This window comes from Pygocentrus nattereri, chromosome 28 (assembly GCF_015220715.1).
Source record: "Pygocentrus nattereri isolate fPygNat1 chromosome 28, fPygNat1.pri, whole genome shotgun sequence".
NCBI classification, from domain to species: domain Eukaryota; kingdom Metazoa; phylum Chordata; class Actinopteri; order Characiformes; family Serrasalmidae; genus Pygocentrus; species Pygocentrus nattereri.
The window spans coordinates 8,797,752-8,820,352 of record NC_051238.1 but is presented as its reverse complement, the minus strand read 5'-3'; the positions used below and the strand labels follow the sequence as shown (position 1 = coordinate 8,820,352).

Sequence of the window (22,601 nt, the reverse complement as noted above, 5' to 3'; positions counted from 1 at the left end):
GAGGTGATTCGGCATTGCCATTTACATTGGACAAACATATCAGCATGAAGAATCAGAGTTTTTGTTCTGTATCACTGTATAAAACATGCTTGGGGCTCACTTTATTGTTGAATGCACTGTGGTTTGGTCCATGCAGATGCACAAGTCCATTCAGAGGACAGTTCAGATCAGTGCTTATTATTGATGTGTTTAATCACAGTAATGACAAATCATGACTGACATGAGGCTTATATTTCTATTTATGTGGGTTTTTTGTCCCAAAAATAGTAGTTTACTACGTTTCAGCTTCATTAGATCACACTGTTTACAAAATAATAAGTGCAACAATATCACTGACAATATTAACAAAGAAGAGCAGTTTAATCAGAAATTTTTGCATCAACATAAGTCACTTTTGGGCCAAAAGAGTTTCAGTTATGTACTTTTACCAGTGGTTTGGAATAGAAAATGGTCAGATCATTGTTTAAAACCTGCTCTTTATACCAAGGAAGACAATTTGATGACCATGACACTAGATATATCCAAAGGATAAGCACATAATTGTTTTATGCTGCAGATGCTTTGGTTGATGCAAAAAGAGTGGTTATTTCTGCCAAATTATCTGTTCTGTTCCATTAATAACATAATTTCTGCGTGCTGTTTATGGGATTCTTTTCAAATGTAAGTACATGATCTAACCTCAAAAATTCAGAGATTTTTATTCAGTTTCTGTTACAAACTGCCTTTGTTAACAAGACAACATCAATCGAAATGTAATGTTTGCACCAGACATGTGCATCTTTTGTACAGTGATAGAAAACATAAAACAAATGACTTCCCAGTACCACGCTCATCTGGTTTATATAGTTAATTGAAAAGTAAGAGGGAATATCATAGATTCAGAAAATGTCTTAGAAGAAGTCGAGGTGTTCCCAAACGTTTGAAGGTGAGTGTAAGCAGTGATGCAGCTGGTCAGTAAACAGAGCCTTGTGCGTCTCTGTTCTCTCCAGACTCCCAGCTTTAATCGGGTGCGGCCGGAAAAAGGGCCAGTGTCAGGGGGGACCAGGCTAACCATCTCCGGCCGAAATCTGGACGCCGGCAGTGCAGTCACTGTGTTCCTGGCCCAGGAGAAGTGCCTGTTTGTTCGGTAAGTCGTTCACAGTCAGTGCACAAATCTAATGTGGATGTGTTTGCTCTGTCTGTAGATAGAGTGGATGTGTTTATCCAGATTGACTGGGTTTCCTGATCTCTTAGATACGTAGCTACAGCGGATCTGTTCACTTCTATCTGGTTATGGCACAATGAAAGAGCAGTGGACTGCTCTGTCCACAGCTAGAGTGGAGAAGTTTGGTTCACTACTTTGTCTATACCAATGTTCCACGTGGATGGGCATGCAGGCATTTTGGTACCTGTGTCATATACTTGTCATGCCTACATATATTGGTAAAAATGTATTTGATTTTGTTTTTTTGTAAAATTAACAAAGATTCAGTTACTTGAAATACGTTACAGTGAGTGCATTTACATGCAGTTAAGAATCTGATTTCTGCAGTTATCTGATTATTCAAATAGTGATGTAAACAGCATACTCCGATTTCTTAGATTGGAGTAAGGTCTAGGAATCCAATTAAGAAATCCAAGAAAGAGAGCTTGATTTTTAGCTGCATGTAAACTAGTACTGTAATTTGTTTCAGATTTCTGAGTCTACACATGAGTGAACACAAGCTGCGGGAGCAGAAATAAGAAAGCTGCGTTACCACGAGACGCAGCCAAACGCTTTTGAAGAGACACGGAAACCAAATACATGCTTGATGAAATGAAGGATTTAAATATTCTTCATCTTCTAGATGATGTATGTTCATATATTCAGATTAAGTGGTGCGATGTTTTTTTTAAAAAAAAGCTGCGGTATGAAGTTTGAGTTTTATAAAATGTTTACATCCCATTTCGTCTGTGAGTTTATTAGCTGGTTTGCAAAGTAGAAATCTGATTACTGTGTGACTCATGTAGATCCAGAGTTTACCTATTATCTGATTACTCAAGTGCATGTTAACTGTTATTCTGTTCATAATTATCTTCTTCACATTTATATATTACCCGTTTAGGTGCATAAAAACACCACGTTCAGTGATTACATCTTAAAATGCCTGGCAAAAACAATGTAATGTTATATAATTCTATTAGATTATAGCTTAAGTTATTTAAGACAATATCATTGAATGGTAAAAGCATTTTATTTTACACCTAAGGCTGAGGGCGTTGTGCCAGTGTACCATGCACTGGTCTGTATGGTCTGTAGCTACGGATAAAAGGCCTCACTGCTCTGTTTACGGCCAGAGCTTCGCACTGTTTGTCCAAGCAACTCTGTGTTATGAAACAAATATACCGTATGAGACAAAACAGAAGTAAGAAGTCTGGCACTCTCGTTCACCAGTCAAAGCAAATATCAGATGCCATACCTGGCCTGCATGTGAGGCGCTCCTGCATGGCTGGATGTAATCACTCTCTTGCCTGCATGAGTGGACTTATCCTGCTGTGGTTCAGGACTTCAGCCATGGAAAATGAGTTTGATCAGCAGGAGGGCTAAAATAACAGGGCAGAAAAACTAAATCCAGGATGAATGTAATGTTGAATATGTAATAGGGATCATTTGTGAAAGCTCACGCAGCAGTATAATGCACAATTAGATGCTAATTCATCTGAGCGATGTAGATAATAAGTAATCTACAGCCTACGCTGAAAAAAGTAATGAGTTGAATTTACTTTGATTGAAATGTATACATATTTTCCACATGAAAATATTACATCTGCTCAGTTTCACCTTTCAGTTTACTTACTTTTAGTAATAACTGTGGTGATGTACTTCATGTATGATAGGAAATGATATACACATCAAAATCAGGTAAATTCAGTGCATCATTTTGTTTTTTTTTTTAATTAGTGTAGATAAATGAGTTGTCTATTGATCCAGGATCAGCTTTACTCTGTTGATATAATTGTGTTCATTAGAGGTGGAAGGCTAATTCTGATCATAAATCAGCATCCGTGATTTTTTTACCATTCACTCATACAGGAGAGCAATGCGAGAGATCGTCTGTGTGACTCCAGCCTCCATGTCTGGCTCTGGAGCGTCGTCCATCAAGCTGTTCATAGACAAAGCTGAAATCAACAATGACCTGCGCTACGTCTATACTGAGGACCCCACCATCACTGGCATTGAGCCCAACTGGAGCATCATTAAGTGAGGACTACACTAATCTCACACAGACTGTGAAAGATAAAAGAGCAAGAGTAGAGATGGGTGAAGTGATTCAAATATACAGATATCAAAATGTATCCTAGAATTTGCTTACTTAAATAAGACGTGCAGTCTGGAAAAAAATGTGTGATGTTGTCATTTTCCTATGACTGATCATGGAGCTGCAGAGAAATTCAGGATACATGCTGCTAACAAAACATCAGCTCATAAAATCTTCACCCAAAAGTTGACAAATTTGTACAGTAGAAGTTTTGCCCCACTCTGAATTATCACTCTGTAGGGCAACTGAAGGTAACGCACATCTAAAACACAAAGATAAATCCCTAAATAAACCAGTATGGATGTATCACCTGCACAGAATACACAAATGTTAAATCTTCAGTGCTTTAGTTTTTATTCCTAACAATATAAGTATTTTGTAGTTGTGTTAGTTTAATACATTTTGCTTGAAATAACAAAAACAGTTAAAATGTCAGTCCCTACTAGCAGTTTGTACCTTTTTGTCTTTGCAGTGGCAGCACATCTCTGACAGTAACTGGAACCCACCTTCTCACCATCCAGGAGCCCAAAGTCAGGGCCAAATATGGTGGAGTGGAGACCACCAATGTAAGCATATGTTATATAACTGTTTCTACCATGTGAAACTCTCCAAAATGTCCAAAGTAGACACTGTTCAGCAGAGCATATGACCCTTTGGGTTTAGAGTTCACTTTTTCCACACAACTTTAGAGGGAGAGTTGTCTTTATATATTATGGAAGAAAATAGAGAAGATGTCTCACCTCTCTAGGAGTGTGAGATCAGTGTTTCTTAGTCCTGATGCTGCAGTATCACTGCTCTGCACAATTTCTTTTCCTTGCTTTAACTCAGCTGATTGACCTGAGAGCTCATTAACAATGTTTTTTCTAAGTTTCTGAACTGAGAAAAAATGATGTGTTACATTTTCAGTCATCACCAAACTATGCAGGACAGTGGTAGTGTGGACTGTGACCCTCTAAGAGTGGATCTGAGAGGCATTATAATACATTTTCTTTCTGTTTTTAAGGTTTGTACAGTAGTGAACGACTCTACAATGACCTGTCTGGCTCCTCCGATTGTCTACACAAAGCGCCAGGCCCCCGAGTCTGGCCTTCATCCGGATGAGTTTGGGTTCATCCTGGACCATGTGTCCTCTCTCCTCGTGCTGAATGGCACTCCCTTCACCTATTACCCCAATCCTACCTTTGACCCGCTGGGGAACGCGGGGATACTGGAGGTCAAACCTGGGTCTCCCATCATCCTGAAGGTAGCCATTTATCTACCTACCTACACATCTATCTAGCTGTCTGTCGGTTTGACTATCACACAATCAGTCTCTGTCCACCTTTCCACATGTCAGTCTAAGTACACTGTAATGTCTTTAACAAAAGCACTTTATTGAGTTTGCTTCTGCTTTTTGTTGACATCAGGGAAAAAACCTGATTCCTCCTGCTCCTGGAAACGCCCGCCTGAATTACTCTGTGATGATTGGAGACACGCCATGTCTGTTAACCGTCTCGGAATCACAGCTGCTCTGTGATTCGCCTGACCTGACGGGAGAGCAGCGAGTCATGGTGAGTCATTTTTCCAGCATTAACCAATGTTGGTGCATTTCTATTCACTGCAAAGGCACATCATAAAGTCAGCTACTCCAGTCAGCATGGATGAAAACATGCTTGCCTTTCAGGATTTAGTTGCCACAATATGGCAGGTCAGAATTTATGATCATGCTTTTTATTTTATTGTGTGTTCGCTAATAAAGGTGGCAGAAAATGGATGGGTGACTGTGAGCGGGCAGAACTGCTGAATGTTTGGTTTGCTTGAGCACAGGCACCATACATCTCACTTAATCAATCCTATAATAGGCCTGGCCGCCAAGCCATTTTTTACTCTAATGCTAATTCACAAAACATAAAGGTCGACTGGGAGAGTCTCATCGTACATTAAGTACTTATTATGATTAGGGAGCCACGCTGATACAAGCACTTTTCCTCCTAATCTTCCACTATCTGCAGCCTACCAACCAACACACAACACAGACCAGAGAGAAAAAGAGAGGACAGAGGAGGGGGAACAGTAGTGGGTGAGGGAAAGTGGAGTCAAAAGAAAACCAAAACATGCCTGTCCTTTGATAAGTATAGTGATATTTTTAAGGGTATATATATATATATATGCTGTACTATTTAAATATTGTTATGTACATATTTAATTCCATAGCAAATTGTGCAATGAGTTACATTTACATTTCATTTACATTCTGTAGTAACAGCTTAAAATCTCTGAATCTTGTTTTCATTTGTTTTCATATCCAAAAATGGCAAAAGTAAGAAGCCGAGTGGTGACATCCCATATAAATTAAGGTAATGTGTGGCCATGTCTTATTAACATGTAGAAACAAGATCCTAATTTGTGGCAACGACTTGGTAAGGCATGGGAACGAGATCATGCCTTACTAAGTTGTGGCCATGCATTAGGATCTTGCTCCCATGCCTTACTAAGTCATGGTCACAACTTAATTTCATTTATACAGGGTGTCTCCAGTGGAGCTTCATACAAAAGTATGGCAAAAATTTAAAGGATGAATTTCTTTCTTCTGTGAATTTCTGTGCTTATTTCTATTATTTATACCATGTTTTTTCACCAGCAATGACTGTGACTTCCAAGGGTTAGAGATGTTTTCTTGCCACTATTCTCAGCATGTAAATATTTGCCAGAACACTGTCAGGTACCCTGGTAATTACAGTCACAGCCACTCAGTGTCATTAAAACAGATCAATTCTCCCCACCTTCCCCCACCTCACTGTGCCTCTGCGCCGGCTCCTGTCTGCCCAGCTAATTCAGCGCTTCTTCCCAGCTCGATCACATGTGATGGATGAGTTGTGGTGCAGAAAGGAGTCGAGAGCCATGTGAGAATCAAAGAGGAGATTAGGATCCAGCGAGCGATCAGAGGATAGAAGAGCACTGCTGTCTATCTATTGATAGCGATAGTAGGCCAAAAATCAAATTTGCACAATTATGTCTCTTTGGAAATATGGTTTACCAGCTAAGACACATTTGGTGTCTGAAGTTTGCTTCTGTAGTTTTACATTGAAGCTAAGTGGCTAATGTAGCTAACAGGCTAATGTAGCTAACAGGCAGAGTAGCACTATGCAAACTATTTGACTGAACATCATATAAACTATGCTGAGTTGTTAGGAAATCTCAAGTAGACTCGCTTATCTGGGTTCCAATACAGTAACATACTGTTATCTGTAAATATGGACTAAAGTACTTTGCATAGCTAAAAACAATATAGGAACAGCCACCTTGAAGCTTGAATTTTTTTTCATACTTTAATGCTAAGAGGAGAGAGAAAGAGAGAGACAGAAAGAGAAAATTGAGATGTGAGAAATAGGTTAACACAGAGAGAGAAAAAGAGGAAAACAGCAGGGATAAGAGAAGATGTATAGAGAGAGAAGGAGGGGAAAAGGAATGTAGAGAGAGGAGAAGAAAGGGAAGAAAGAGGGGGCAGAGAGAGAGAACCAAGAGCAGAATGATGAGGAAAAGAGGGGGAGACAGGCAAGGAGAGAAGAGAGCAATAGAGAGAGAGAAGCGGTAGTGGGCGGATGGGAGAGAGAGAAAGAGAGAGAGAGAAAGGGGAAAGGAAGGAGGGGAGAAGCAGGTCGAGCAAGACTGAGTGAAGCAGGAGTGGAAAGAATGGGAAAATCAGAGAGAGAGAGAAAGAAAAGGAGAGGGGGAAAAGAATGTGTGAGGGGCAAGCAGTAGCAGGAGGATAGAAGGGGGGAGCAGGGGTGAAAGAGGTAGAGAACGATGCAGGAGCAGAAGGATGGGGGAACGAGAGAGAGAGGATGTGAGAATGCGCTGGAATCAGTTGGCTAATGACCTGACACATATCGACAGCTCTGTGGGGCCTGCCTTTGTTCCTCTTTATTCCCCATCCTCAATAATTCATGCAGCCATGCAGGGCTCAGGCAGCGGCGGAAAGGTGAAACTCGTTAAGACAGACGGCATGACGCCACGCCTAATTGGTGTGTGACTAGGTAAAGGCTAAGTTCCATGTAAGTGCGCCGCAGTCTGCCTTACTCTCTTTAAGCAGCTTTCTACTGCCTTCTGCTTGTAGTTTCCTCGTGCTCACACCTGCGCCACTGTGGCTTTCTTTTTGAAGTAGCTGTGGTTTTCTTTTTGAAGCAATCTGATGAGGAGAGGGGCGTATTACAAATGAAACGGGCTCCCTGTATTCCCAAAGTTTTGAAAATCACCAAGCCTGGGATTAGCCTGTTTGTCATGATGAAAGGTTAAAAAAGAAAGGGGAAAAAATGAGTACAGCAATTACACTGTACTGTGCTATGACACAAATAATACACTGTTTAGTATAAGTGTATAATACATACTTTATACATAATAGATTTTGTATCTATATTATTTATAGATCCACTATATATACTGTAGATACAGTTTTATGCAAAAGTTGTTGAAAGTGAAAATAATATAATTATGTTCTACTGAGAACACAATTCTGCAGAATGTAATTACTGTGTTCCTGCTGAATTTAAGCTAAAATATAAAATGTAGCCTGTTACACATGTTATGTATTAGGATTTATTTTGATATTTATTTTAATGTTAATAAAATTGTGCATCAGAATTCCATATTTAAGTGTGTTCTCAGCAGATGTTTTAATTTATTAGCAAGGGCTGTTCAAACTTTACATATGACTGTATAACATATGTAGTATATTGTGTGTGTGTGTGTGTGTGTGTGTGTGTGTGTGTGTGTGTGCAAGGTACACAATATTTACTATGATATTATACAGATAATACTTATTGTATTTTACCCTTAATGTAAGGCAGTGGAACCAGGCATTTTCGAATGGCAGTCGTGGGCTGGAGGTTAGGGATCTGGCCCTGTGACCGGAAGGTTGCCGGTTCGATCCCCTCGGTTGACAGTCCATGACTGAGGTGTCCTTGAGCAAGACACCTAACCCCCAACTGCTCCCCAGGCGCCGTGGATAGGGCTGCCCACCGCTCCGGGCAAGTGTGCTCACTGCCCCCTAGTGTGTGTGTTCACTGGTGTGTATGTGGTGTTTCACTTCACAGATGGGTTAAATGTGGAGGTAGAATTTCCCCGGTTGTGGGATCAAAAAAGTATCACTTATGACGTCAAAAACTGTTCCGGCAGCATATATAAATATATTTAAGTATGTATGTTTGAAATCAGATAGTGTAGGGTTTTCAGTGCGCTCGTGCATAGTTGCCAGTTTTTCAGTAATAGGCCCCACTAAGCAGCTTTGTGCTATTGCTACAGCTGGCCTTGTAACCCCTCCTGCAATATCATTTAGACAACAGAGTAATTGAGCTCTTTAGAACATAGAATTTTTCTGCCTGCAAAATGCATTAAATACCAGATATTTGCAGCTGGTAGTAAAATATTATGCCACACAGCAAGCCAGTTATTAGTGCGGCCCTCCTCATAGTGTTTTAACAGCCTCAGATAGCCAGCCATCGATTCTAATGCTCCTGGATGCCAGAGCCAGTGCTGTGGAATATTTCATCTGGATTGCAAAAAGCATTTACTAAAAGAAGCTGCGCTGGTTAATTATCAGTGTGGGCTGTTCGCTATTGCTAGCAAAGCTGTGTTTAAAGGGCATAACTGTTAATGTAGCCGACCATAATGTGAGAAAGCTAAATCATATTATTCTAGTTATGCTGCTCAGCGGTTCACAAACACAGCAAAACTAAAGTACATGCGTGAGTCTTTTGCATGCTTAAAGGGAAAATCCACCATTTTTTTTTAATTCTGCATACTCTTCATATTGAGATGTAAGCAAAGTCATTCAGAGTGGTTGGATGTGAAATGCTCTGTGCTAGAGAAACATACAAGTCGCAGTTGTTCACAGTGACGTCTGAAGCATTTAATGATTCTAAAAGCTACCGCAAAGAAATAGTCGTAAATACATTGCCTGATGCCTGAGACACGGTTTTACCATAATTCAGAGATGACATTTTGGCTTAAAACTTGTTTTCAAACCCAAGAGGCAGGACCTGTAAGAAAAGCTCTTTTTTCCAGCTTTACTAGGACTTTATCATTATCAGCATTACGTATAAAACTCAGTAGATGCGTGTGGATTTACTGGTTGTTTTGAATAGTAAATAGTCCAAGTTTCTCTATAGTAAACCATTTCACACCAACCCACACTGAATGACTGTACATATCAGCAGTTAAATTCTGCAAACGTTTTTTAAAAATCTGTGGAATTCCACTTAAAATATAATTTTTTTCAGTTTCCCAGGTTCTCTTAATATATTGAAGACATACATAAGCAAAAAATGAATGCAACTGAATTCTTTAATCCTGTGTAATTTTCTTCAAAAAATAAGTCTGGCATGATGTCAGGAAGGCGGATTGGCAGACCCCGTGGTGATTGTTAAATGCTGCTTCATACAGTAAGTGTAGCTGCGTGAAACAAGCCCACTAGAGACGAGTGCAGCACTCTGGCCTTGCAGGGCTCAGCTGGGAGGCTATAGCTCCTCACCCTACTCTTCCAATTAGGAGCTGATTACTGGTAGAGGGAGAGCAGTGTGCTTTCTCTCTCAGCCAATCAGAGATGCAGGAGCATTATGAGACACCAATGCCAGCAGGGTCTCAGCACTGGAGGACCTGAGCTCAGTGGAAGCAAGAGAAACTCTTCTGTGTTAAAGCTTCATCTCTTAACTGTGACTTATTGCTTTCATGAAACAGTGACAGAGTGCAATATTATAATATACACCAATGTTCAATGAATAATTTATTACTAATAAGAATCACAGTAAACTGTTTTTCCGCCAAGCAGTCTAGCTTTTTAACGGTAGGTTGTGGTTGCCAAGCAACATAATGAACAAAGATTATTCCAAGTGAACAGCATGAGTTTAATAACTTGGTGCACTCATACAGAATTGAACTGATGTGTGTGTGTGTGTGTGTGTGTGTGTATGGTTGTGGTATACCAGTGTATGTGTATGAGTGGTGTCAAAGGTAACAGTTTAGTAATGTTGTAACACAAAAGTTATTAATGCCACTATTTTTAATGGTGTGAACAGTTTCCTAGTTCACTGCTATAGTCCTGTTCTTAAAAACAGCTTTTAAATGGCAATTTCCACTGATGGTTATCTTGATACAGAAGTTATTTCCAGCTACTGTGATTTTGAATTTGTTTATCACCGAATTACATCTAGAGTTTCATGTACAAGCAAATTATTATGGATAAATCAGCAGCAGACTAACAGAGGCAATAGCTGAGGAAAGACACAGTTCCCTTGAAAGATGGAGCGTTGTAGTATGAGAGCGAGAGGCTACAGTCCCTCAAGTTTTAATGATTGACAGTATGTATGATAAATACAGTCATTGGTTGAAAAATCAGCCACTGTTGCTCTCAGTGGATTACTGAATTATTTATGCTTATTTGTTCACCCACATAGCTACAACAGAAGCTATAAAGCTATGCAATGTTTTAAATGAAAACTTTCTTTAGGGTCAAATTTGAGCAAATAGATAAAATGTGATTAATTATGATTAACTACACAAACTAATGCAGTAAATCACTATTGATTATTTAAATCATTTGACAGCCCTGTTGTGGGGCCAGCCAATTAGACTTGGTAACCGGAACTCTTCCTTTTATAATAATATTTTCTGCCCTTTTATGGGGGCTGTCTGGTTCTGCTTATCTCTTTGGCCTGTGAGACCATATTTACCTCCTCTCCCTGTCCACGGTCTGTTTTGTCTGTGTGTGTAGATTTTGGTAGGTGGGTTGGAGTACTCCCCTGGCATGCTCCATATCTACTCGGATAGCACCCTGACCCTTCCAGCTATCATCGGAATCGGAGCAGGCGGTGGAGTGCTCCTCATCGCCATCATCGCCGTACTCATCGCCTACAAGAGGAAGACGAGGGACGCTGACCGCACACTGAAACGCCTGCAGCTCCAGATGGACAACCTGGAGTCCAGGGTGGCACTGGAGTGCAAGGAAGGTAGGAACACAAAACAAAACACCACTCTACGGTTACACAGGACATCAGTAGCCAGTATATCATTTGCCTGAAAATGGGAACACTTATTATTGGCCCAACATTGGAATTACGCCCAATAAATACACACTTAAAAAGATGCTTCAAGGGGTGTTTAGTAAAGGCAATGGTTCCATTTAGAACCATGAGTTCTATTTAAAACCATTTTATGCTTAAATAGTTCATTGCATGGTGAAATGTTTATTCGGATTAATGGAGAATGTGTCTATATAGCACCAAAAGGGTTCTTCTGTACTTACAAACTTGACATAACAATAGCAGAACCCTTTTTGGTGCTATATGGGACCATTTTCAAAAGGTTCTGCATAGAACTATATATAGCACATTCTCTATCAATCTGAAGAACCATTGAAATGGTTACATATAGACCTCATGGTTCTAAATACAACTATTTTCTTTACTAAGGAACCCTAGAAGTACATCTTTACTAAGTGTACAAGAGTATACACCCGAAAACTTGCCCCATTTTTGCCTATGCAAGTATTGGTGCTTTTTTCAATGATGTAATTGATTTGAAAATTCGAAATTCCAGAGAGCTACGCCTGTTGAAAAAAGAAAAGTATTTTCTCTCAAAGTAATATAAAAAATGTTGTTAAATGTTGTTTTTTAAAAGGTTAAATGCATTTAAATAAACCATACATATACTGTATTTTAACATGGTGTTGTTAATTTACAGAACTACAATGTAAATTCACAAAATGATCACCTTTCTTTCAGAGACATTTGTGTTTAATAGTTGTTACTTTTATTACTACTATTTTAAAATACTGCATGTCAGAATAACTAGCAGAAACTAGTGAAACTGTTCAATTACAGTAAAAGACAGCATTTCTAAGAAATTAAATGACTAATTTTACAGATATTTACCATCAATTAGTAAACCTATTTTAATGTTAATTAAAGTTTTCTTTTCTGGCTGCTGCACAACATTTTACATCTTTTTACAGATTTTTTTTATATAGTGTAGCATTTTCAACCTGTCTTGTGCTCACAAATGAACATACATGTGAGCTTGTTTAAACTGTAAAAATAAAAAAAAAATTGTGGTATCATTACCAGCCACAACAACAAATTCCATATGGCTCATTTTGTTTTGCTGTATTCCAGTATGCCTTCACATTGAGAGATTCATTGCTGAGTTCAGTTTTTTTGCTCAGATCTAGTCTTTTTGCCATGATGGGGGCTGTATTTCCTCAAAAACCTGAGAAGACGGCCTCCCAGGGAAACAGTTTAATAAGGCTGGTGTAAGGAGACCCACAAACGACACATTTTCCATAACATCATGTTCATGATCAGCGTGTCATTAACAACAACAAAAAATCGCATAGTTGCTAGTCAATCCATCATTGCAGGAACTATATAATGAACAAACTCATACAGATTATTTGCTCTGGAGGCTGTCAGCCGATCCTGATTAGAGCGAGAAGGCAAAAAAAAACTTTCCTGACTGCTTTACAACTGGTGACAGTCTGGATCATGACAATAATATATAAATTCACAGCATTATATTTCATTTTTGATTCAGGTGATTCAGTCTGAACATTCTCATTATGGTCACATGATGATGTATTGGATATGCAGTCATTCTAGGGCCACGTATGAAAGGCTGCGTGCACATTATGAGCCTTATTGCTTAATTCTGCCTTGATGGTTCACATTTGTGTGCACAAGTGACCCGTATCTGCCATTATAGTGTGATCTGTGACCTGAAACAACCCGCGTGTGCACCTCCTGATCAATAGCATCATGTGAATGATCCATGTGCATCATGAACAGAGACAACGAATCAGAAATGTGATGAAATGTGAATCAGCTGTTTGTGATTAGAAGGTGACATGATTAGTTCCAGCCATGCTGTGAGCACTGGGTAATGATGGTGAAAATCCAAATGTGATCACTATAATTAAAGTCACATGGCCAAAAATAAGATATGCATCCAATCTAGGACCCTATAGGAAAGTGATTCAAATCTCATTTCAAAATATTCTGAATTCAAATCTGAATTTAAAAAAATATTCACGCAGCTTGGACAAGACGATGTCCGAAAATGTGTGCCTTTCCAATGTGGCAGTGTAAACATTGTCAAGGGCTACGTTCACACTGTAGATGAAATAGGCCCAAATCTGATCTTTGTCTTCATATGTGACACTGATTTGAATTGTGTGAGCAGCAAAAACAGTAAATCTGAGTGTCAATTCAAATATGTGGTACTGAACTGTGACCTCTGTCTGAACCATCAGATCAGAATTCAAGTGATTTTTACATTATTCCAACTCAACCCTCATCATAATTTTTCAGGAACAAACCCTTGCAATGGCAATATCAACAGATGGCAATGTCATCAAAATGCGTTACTATGGTTACAATCCATATCTTCTTTCACTTTGGACGGCAAGTGTGACAATTACAGGAGGCGTAAACAAATAAGCACTTTTTAACAAGAAGAATCAAACTTAACAGCTATTCAAAATCATGTTTACTTATTTTAAAAAAGGAGCCTTGCACAGATCAGGTCTCATTGTTTTGGCACCAGGTTTGCATCCCTTTGCTAGAACATTTCCTAAGGCAAGTAAACAAGCTTCTTTTCTCATCCTTCCTCTTTTCTGTAAACAGCATAGTCTGCTGTTAGCCCTCCAAATTTAAAACAGCAGTTTGCACACATTAAGTCCAATGTCATGCTAAACGAGTCGGCAGAGGACAGCTATGTTTGTTGGGTAAGCGTTCCAGGTGGATAAGTGTTCCTTTACGCAGGCGAGTTAGTTCAGGAAAGAGATCCGCTCAGACTAATGTCGGATGTAAGTCACATTAAAACAGATCATGTGAATGACCAAACAGCAGCATCAGATCTGGGCAGTAAGTAAGATTTGGCCCACTTTTACGTGTAATATTAACACACTGTACACATAGTGCAGACATCACACAGTAAAACACTATATTTGCCGCTTCAGCAGTGTAGTGTGAACACAGCCTATGGCTCTACAAGTCATGACACATGCTGATGGTCCCTGTCATTGTGCCTTTGAGGAAGGCAGTTAACCTCAAGGAAGCGTAAGCCATTTAGACAAAAGTGTCAGCTAAATGAGTGAATGTAAATATGATGCGCAGACAGGCCGCTGGAGTGTTCGTGGTTTGCTTAGTTACAGTATCACCCTCTTAGTGCCAAGCTATCAGGCGTGATGGGGAGTTAAAAGCTTTTTAATTGGCTGCTAATGTTTTAATGCAGTGATGACACCTGAACCCAGTTCTTTACCATTGTTCTTCACTGTTTCCAAAGCTGTTCAGTCGTCTGCTTCATCTGCTCCGGTTCCCGAGGCTGCGTGCACAAGCCTCTTCGGACGTTGAGGTTTACATGAAGCTTTTAGCACGCGCTCAAATTCACAGGACTCTTTTCTCAGCTTCTTCCACCCCTTCACATCTTTATCACACTGCGGTCGTTTCATAACAGCCAGTATTAGGCAGTGTGTGTGTGCGCATGTGTGTAATGCAGGCCTGAAGTTGATGCAGGGTTTGACGCAGTCTTTGTGGAGCGATTGAACTGGGTCATGGCGTCATAATGTCCTCATCCTTTGAAGCTGGTTTTATTCGTGGGTTTAGAGGGATCTGCTATGTAGCTTAGGCAGCCACAGAGCGGCAGTGAAGATGCATTCATTTAAAGCAACAATAAGGAGCTGTTTTTGTCTGCATGCACTAGAGCTGTACAAATGCATCAGTGCATTATGGTGTGTTGATTAGAAAGTGGCAGTTCAACTGCAGTATTTTTAAACAGGAATTGATCACTTTGAGCCACTAACAGGATGAATGGGGCTATACCAGGGGTGACCAGTCTTAGCCACAAAGGGCTGGTGTGGCAATACGTTTTTCTTCCAAACAAGCTGGACACACCTGATTTCAGTTGCTCAACTGATCGTGTGCAGTCCTACTTTGTTGGAATGAAAACATGCAGCCACAACAGCCCTTTGCAGATAAGACTGGACACGCCTAGGCTATATAAACAAAGTTGTTATTATTACTTTATTATTTATTATTGATTAGAGTATTCTATATATAGTAAAGTATTTTTTTACAAAATAAAAGTTTTGGGCTATTTTCAATTCAAAAAATAAAAAAACTTTCACTTTAAAACATCTTGGAAATCTTATATCTGATTAATATGCCTCACATTTCTCATTTGGAGATTGTTGTTTTCTTATTGTTGGTGTGTTGTTTTTATTGTCAGTACTGCGCTGCTACAGAAGTAGTGGCTTTGTAATGAAATGAAATCATGGTGAAATTTGAGGCTGCATGACGTGCTAATGAATTGAAATCAAAACACCTATAGTTTATGTTTCTGTTCGCCTTTAATGAGGGCAGTTCCACTGCTGCTTCGCTCTGACACAATACAAAGAAAAATCTTTTTTTTTTTTTTTTTTTGATGAACATGTGCATAGTTTAATTTGCTCCAGCTTGATTTAACTGGATATAAATGTAGTATTAAAATCAACCCAGGTGAGTTTCTTTCAAAGCCTGCAATCTCAGACATCTGGTACAGAAACATGCAGGCCCAGATGTGCATACAGCGCAAAATGTGTCTTGGTGTAAGACCAATATGCACTGACATTGTTTGGTGCGATTCACCCTCATATGCATAAAGAAGAGAAATGCATTTTGCATTTTCTGCATCTTTGTTTTCCCATGGACATGGTACATAAACTGTGCTTTTAGGCTCATATGAATCATGTGGGCAAAATATAAGACTGGCACAAAAATCTCAATATATCAGACCCTTTATATATTTACAGTGCTGACAATTAAAACTGACATGCACTTTTGACCTTCTCCTTCTGCAGCTTTTGCCGAACTGCAGACGGACATCCAGGAGCTGACCAATGACATGGACGGCGTGAAGATCCCCTTCCTGGAGTACCGAACATACACCATGAGAGTGATGTTCCCTGGCATTGAGGAGCACCCAGTTCTGAAGGAGCTCGATGTAAGAGAACCTGACTGTAGAACATCAGATCTCTGCTTTATTTCGTTGTGTCTGTCTGTCCCCAGGTGTTGTCTGACACTTAGATGTGCAGTAAGTAGGTTGCCAGAACTCAGCACCCACCCCCCTCCTTCTTTTAATCCTGCTGCCAAACAAGGAGGAGTAAAAAAAAAAAGCTGGTAGATGTGCTTTAAAAAGCTCCCCTAAGCGGCAGCGCAGCACTAGCGCTGTCTCAGTAGTGTACTTCAGAGCAAACGTGCCGCTCTCTGCGCGCTTTTTAATTAAAACCTCCGGCACACACACCGAAATCAGCAGCCCCACAAGGCCCCCGTGGAATAGCCGTCTCGAGACATGCTTTCAGAAAAAAAATGTTTTGAAAATAGTCAGCAGGAAAGAACAAGTCCTTCAACAATGACATTTTTTTTACCACGGCTGAGATTCTGCAGCAGCCAGTCAGGCAAAAAATGGCATACTTATTTCTCCCATTGTTCTCAGCTGTTTCATTCACCCCACCGCCTTTTCCAGCACCACAATGCGATTTGTTCTTCATTCTCTCCTCTGTTTAATACAGCCGCCTGTCTCTTTTGCTCCTCTTTCTCTTCCTCTCTCTCTCACTATCTCTCTCTCTCTCCAGTCTCCAGCGAACGTTGAGAAGGCCTTGCGTCTCTTCAGCCAGCTACTGCACAATAAGATGTTCCTGCTGACATTCATACACACTCTTGAGGCCCAGAGGTCTTTCTCCATGCGAGACCGTGGCAACGTGGCCTCTCTCCTCATGGCGGCACTTCAGGGCAGAATGGAGTACGCCACCGTGGTGCTCAAACAGCTTCTGGCCGACCTTATCGAGAAGAACCTGGAGAACCGCAACCATCCCAAGCTGCTGCTCCGACGGTAAGGCATCAGGGCCTGACCTTTTTGCTCAAAGACAGGACTATGAAACATAAGTTTCATAAGTTGTCACTGAATTCGTTTTATACTGTCATTCACGTAACCGTTACAGTACAGTACTATGTCTCTTGCAGAACCGAATCTGTGGCAGAGAAGATGCTCACCAACTGGTTCACATTCCTCCTGCATCGCTTCCTCAAGGTTTGTGGCAATCATAGATTTACCTGCTTAAAGAGCCTGTTCTGCAACAAATCAAATTCACACCGAATTTTCCAGAGTGGTACTCTCAGGGCTTTCTATGAAATAAAAAATACACGTCTGTAATTTAGTCTTTTTTTTTTATATTAGTCATCTCCCTCTTAAATCTCTTAAAACTCTGCAAGTGTAATAGTACTAATCTTACTTTATTATTTAATTCGAAAGTTGCAGTGGAATTCAACAATATATGTTAATATCTGTCACAAGCTTCAGATAAAATACAGAATGTCTTTTACAAGCTTCGAATTTTAATTTAGACCAGCTAGAGCAGAGCATACTACTAGAATCCCAGCGGCACTAGCAGAAATAAGCATTATTGTTGAGGTGTTTTATTACTGAACTTTGTGGCCCAAACATTTATGCCCCAAATTCAAAGGCTAAGACTAATAGTTATGGTTTTCCACTAGTTTGTCCCTCCCCCAAACATACTGTATCAGCCAAGACTTTCACATCTGAATTTTGCTTCTTTAGTTTTGCTTGTTAAGCGAGATGTTCATGTAACAAATTAGCAGGCAAACTGTAGTGCATAAGTCATTTTGACATGCCTCAAAAGTTGTTGTTGAGACTTGTTTTTGTGATACTGTGTGACAGTAACATAAAAATAATATATACAAATTGACAAAAAATGGTATGGCTCCTACTACTGCTTTAGATAACAGAAGAAGTAAGCTTTACCCAAAATATGACTCGATTTGAAGTTTCTTCAGACTATCACTTTAAATAAGCTTTACTGATCATGAATAGACCCATTTTAATGCTTGAAACTATACAGTCCAACTATGTGGTCTCCAGGCTGGCTAGCTATCACCCTGTTTGATTTGTACGTGGAGATTTGGCTGTGCTAATGCATTTGACATGGTGGCTCATGGTAGAGGTGTTGTAAATCTAGCTCAGGCCTAGCCTCAGGAACGTCACGGTTTCAGCTCAAGCCTGAAATGAGCCCTCGGAGGCCTGTAGGGCACTCTCTCAAACCCACATCCTGTCAGGTGGCCCCAGACCTCCGAGCAAAATGGCCGCCCTTCACATATGCTGCGGTAGCGCACCTCAGACGGCCACTCGCATTAAGGCCGGCAACATCAGGCCTATTGTACACTCCGGGATGGAAATGCCCCCTCGGAATGCGGCCCTGGATGGCCGCCAAGTGTATTTAAGTCCCATCAGCACAGATGTTAAAGTGTTTTGGCCACCACCCCGGCCTCCAGGAGTAATTACTCCAAAATGCTTCCACAAGCTTACTTAAGGCTCGATCGCAAAGCCCTGCCACATACATCCATCCTCCGACACTGCTCCATAGAGATGCAGCTTTCCAAAGGCCGGTATGGGAAATGCCTCGGTGCCAAAAACAAAACTGCACATAATCTTGGTACTGCTAGCGTCAATATTTGTCATAGTGGCTTTTTCACAGCTTTGTAAAGATTTCTCACCGAATTGAGGTTGAAAAAGAGCAGAAAACATTGCAAGTATTGAGATTCACCTCATCTTTGTGAATAGGTTTGTAGATGGCGCTCAATCAGAAAGGTTTATGGGGTCTGAGCACTCCCTCTCTTCTTTGTCTCTCCCTCTCCCTCTCTCTTGTGTAGCAGAGTGTGAATCAGGATGTCAGCCTGTAATTAATAATGTCAAGCTGATCTTGCCTAAGGACTAAATAATGGCCTTCCCTCAGTATCGCTGCTTAGTCATCAGTAGCTTTTAAGTGGATAATTGGCGAGTTCTTCGCTCCTTGCAAATGCCATCTAAAAAGGAATGTGATTGGGCATCTAGAGTCACTTGTCTGTCTCATCATCATCGCTGTGCTGCTCTCTCTTTTTCCCTCTCTCGTATTTTTGTACCTGTACCTCGTACCTCAGGTGTTTTTTTCCATGTCTGTCAATCATGGAGTTAATGCTTCCCTGTTAAAGGCCATGAAGTTGTTTTTTAATGCATGCTTAAAAATGAAAATTACAGATTTGTGTAATATTTGATTGCCATTCAGGGACTTTGCTTGAGAACAGAACCCTTAAGTGTGTTTCTGATGACAGGGTTTTAAAATCTCCCAATTATTTTCTCACCTCTCTCTCTCTCTCTCTCGCTCTCTCTCTCTCTCTCTTTCGCTCTTTTCTTTTCTCTCTCTCCTTCTCTAATCACGCATTATGTCTCTCTCTGATTTGCATTCTTGCTCTTTAACTCTATATCTTTCTCACTCTCCCCATCTCATTCTCTCTCCCCCACTTCATTCTCTCTCCCCCACCTCATTCTCTCTCCCCCACTCATTCCTTCTCGCTATCTCTCCCCACCTCTCTCCGTTCCCTTCCTCTCTCCATCTTTATCCCCTTACTCTCACACTTTTTTCCTCTTTTTTTCTATATCTCTTTCCCTCTCGCTTGCTCTCCCACTTATTCCCTCTCTATGGAATTTCTTTAATATCTTGTCTTCTCTCTCCTTCATCCCATCACTCTCTCACTTACCCTCTTGCTATCTTTCTTAATTCTTTCTCACTAACTCATTCACTCACTTTCTCTATCTCGCTCTTCCTCTCTCATTCCTTCTCATTCTCTCATCTTTGTTTTTTCTCCACCACTCTCTCTGTTGCTTTATATATTTTTCTTTCCCTCTTTCTCACTATCCCTCTTTATCTCTATCATTCCTTCTCTCTTCACCTTTCTCCCTTCTTCTTTCTCTCTCTCCTCTCGTTTTCTTTCTCTCTTCATCCCTCTCATTCTGTCTTTCTTACTTGCTATCTTTCACATACACACTCTCTCTCTCTCTCTCTCTCTCTCTCTCTCTCTGTCTGTCTGCAGGAATGTGCTGGAGAGCCTCTCTTCATGTTGTACTGTGCTATAAAGCAGCAGATGGAGAAGGGGCCTATTGATGCTATCACTGGAGAGGCACGCTACTCCCTCAGCGAGGACAAGCTCATTCGACAGCAGATCGACTATAAGCAGCTGGTCAGTGTCCCCTCTCCGCTCGATCCCACCCCGTAATCCCTCTGCCATTTCCCACTCCCACAAGCCCCATCCCACAGCTCCACCAAAGGGCCAGGTGTTTCAATTTAACTCTGTAAATAAATACACATCTGGTGCGAATAAGGTGCGAAAGATTTCCCTTAAATATGTTATTAGAGCATATTGTTCATCAAGCCAGCCATCGATCTGTTTTTACAAAGAGGAGGTGCTGCAGTTTGCTCTCTTTGACATTCAGGCAGAGGGACGTTAGCTTAAAGTGCAGCACGTATCGCCGACCTCACTATTATTCTGCACTCGCCGCATGCTCCCTCGCTTTCCCCTGGTTATGATAGATGAGTTACTAAGGTTTCAGCTCCTCCACCGCCTCTGAAATATATACGGCCCTCAGAGCTCAAATGCCAATCAGACAAATGAGGCCAGGCCATGTAGTGAATAAAGAGAGAAAGAGAGAGGGGAGAGGGATAGAAAGCAGAAGAAAGAAGCAGTGGGGACTTTTTTCCACATAAAAAGTCACTCAAGGTAGAGAAAAATGGACACACATTAGTTCCGTTTTGTTTTATTTGCACAGCAGGCACTGTTTAAAACCACTTTGCAGACTCATAGTGTCCAACTTCAGACGCATTTACCACGAGACCCAGAGAGCAGAGAATCTGCGTGCGCATGAGCAGGTACGAAGGGGAGGAGCCTAACTGTGAAATGACCGAAATGCCGTTTTTCTTTTTTTTAAGACAATGATGTGATTGTCCAGTATAATTCTTTTCCTACTGTAGCATACTTAAATGCTGTGTTACGTATTGATTATTTTCAGATGGCGTCAATAGTGTAAAAAAACACACGTCTTTAAATAGAACATTGAATAATTGCAGCATTTGTTTATGCCACTCTGCATGTAAAATAAGTGCACCCACTTTTGCACTGGATTTCCATGTGCATAATTTATTATTAGTATTATTACTTTCAGTTTTTATTCTTGCTGTTGTAGTTATAGATCATAATAATAATAGTGTTGGTCAGTTAACTACAGTGGCCAACAGGACCCTATTCATAGTACAATTAAAAACACTGTGACCTCTGCGAATGTGCTGCAAACAACACTTTCATCAACACGGCTACATTGGAGCTACATTTCACAAACATGCTGCAAATAAACAAATACAACTTCAGAAACGCTGCAAAGCCAGTCACAACTCATTGGAAATGCCTCTGGAAGACTCGAGGGTGGATGGAATGTCTATGACAGCAAATCACTGACAGAGGTAGAGAAGATCACAGACGCTTGGACATTCACATCCTGTGTTCATGGTTAACCTGGCTTGCTAGTTTGCTATCTGATGAGTCATAGCTGAGCTAGTTAAACGGTTACAGTTACATTCTACAGCTAATCCCCATTACGATACAGTGATAGTAATAATCTACATCAATCAAAACAACTTACTTTTACCAGTGAATGTTTGTTTCTGAATGCATCCATCCTCTCTGAGTGTCCTCCGGAAACACTGCCGTTGTGTTGTGATTGGCTTATCAGTGTTTCTGAAGTTGTGTGTGTTTCTGTTTGCAGCGCATTTTTGAAAAGTAGCACTAGTGTCATCATTCTGAGTGTTCACGAATTTCTAGCGTGTTTGTAAAGAGCAGTGCCCATGTCATTTTGATGAGTGTTTTCTGCGTTTGCAGCTGTTTTTTATTTGCAGTTTGTAGCATCTTTTGTTGCATTATAGAACTTCACTATCTAGTCACTCCTAGTCACTATCTAGTCTTTATTCAGCTCGTACTGACAGCAAATGCTACACTTAAACGTTTTCTAATTTATTCACATCCTTAAATAGTATTCATTTACGCTTAAGACGTAATATTCAATAACCACTACGAAAGACTAATTACCATGGAATGTCTAAGTTATGTATTTGTAAGGTTGAGGAATTTAAGAGTGAGCTCTTTTGAGAGAATTTGAGCGAGAGAGCTAATGAAACAGCATGGTGTGCATTACCTGAGTGAGCTTAATTCCTTTACTGTCCCAGTGTCCCATTTAAAGCCATAGAGCCTTGCAGTGGCGGTGTATTCAGGATGGATCTGCTTAGAGGAATCAATAGACACTGCAGTCATCCAGATGTCTTAGCAGTTACTCTTAAAGATGCTGTCCTTGGGGACTGTTAGTAAAGGTCAAAAAACCCAGAGGACAGCTTTCACTGTTCATAGAATCATATTCATTAGGGTATGAGGGTTAAAGACTGAC

General features: G+C 40.4%; 1 protein-coding gene across 1 annotated transcript in view; it reads left to right on the top strand.

The window, feature by feature from the left end:
- The window catches only part of plxna3 (plexin A3), a 239,305-nt gene that overhangs the window by 200,806 nt on the left and 15,898 nt on the right, over positions 1-22,601 (top strand). Inside the window, exons 15-24 of the mRNA XM_037535912.1 lie at positions 990-1,126; positions 3,053-3,220; positions 3,751-3,844; positions 4,282-4,521; positions 4,685-4,828; positions 11,026-11,260; positions 16,144-16,286; positions 16,918-17,174; positions 17,306-17,372; positions 20,207-20,353. Coding sequence (XP_037391809.1) covers positions 990-1,126; positions 3,053-3,220; positions 3,751-3,844; positions 4,282-4,521; positions 4,685-4,828; positions 11,026-11,260; positions 16,144-16,286; positions 16,918-17,174; positions 17,306-17,372; positions 20,207-20,353 — 1,632 coding nt within the window. The remainder of the gene's footprint in view (positions 1-989; positions 1,127-3,052; positions 3,221-3,750; positions 3,845-4,281; positions 4,522-4,684; positions 4,829-11,025; positions 11,261-16,143; positions 16,287-16,917; positions 17,175-17,305; positions 17,373-20,206; positions 20,354-22,601) is intronic.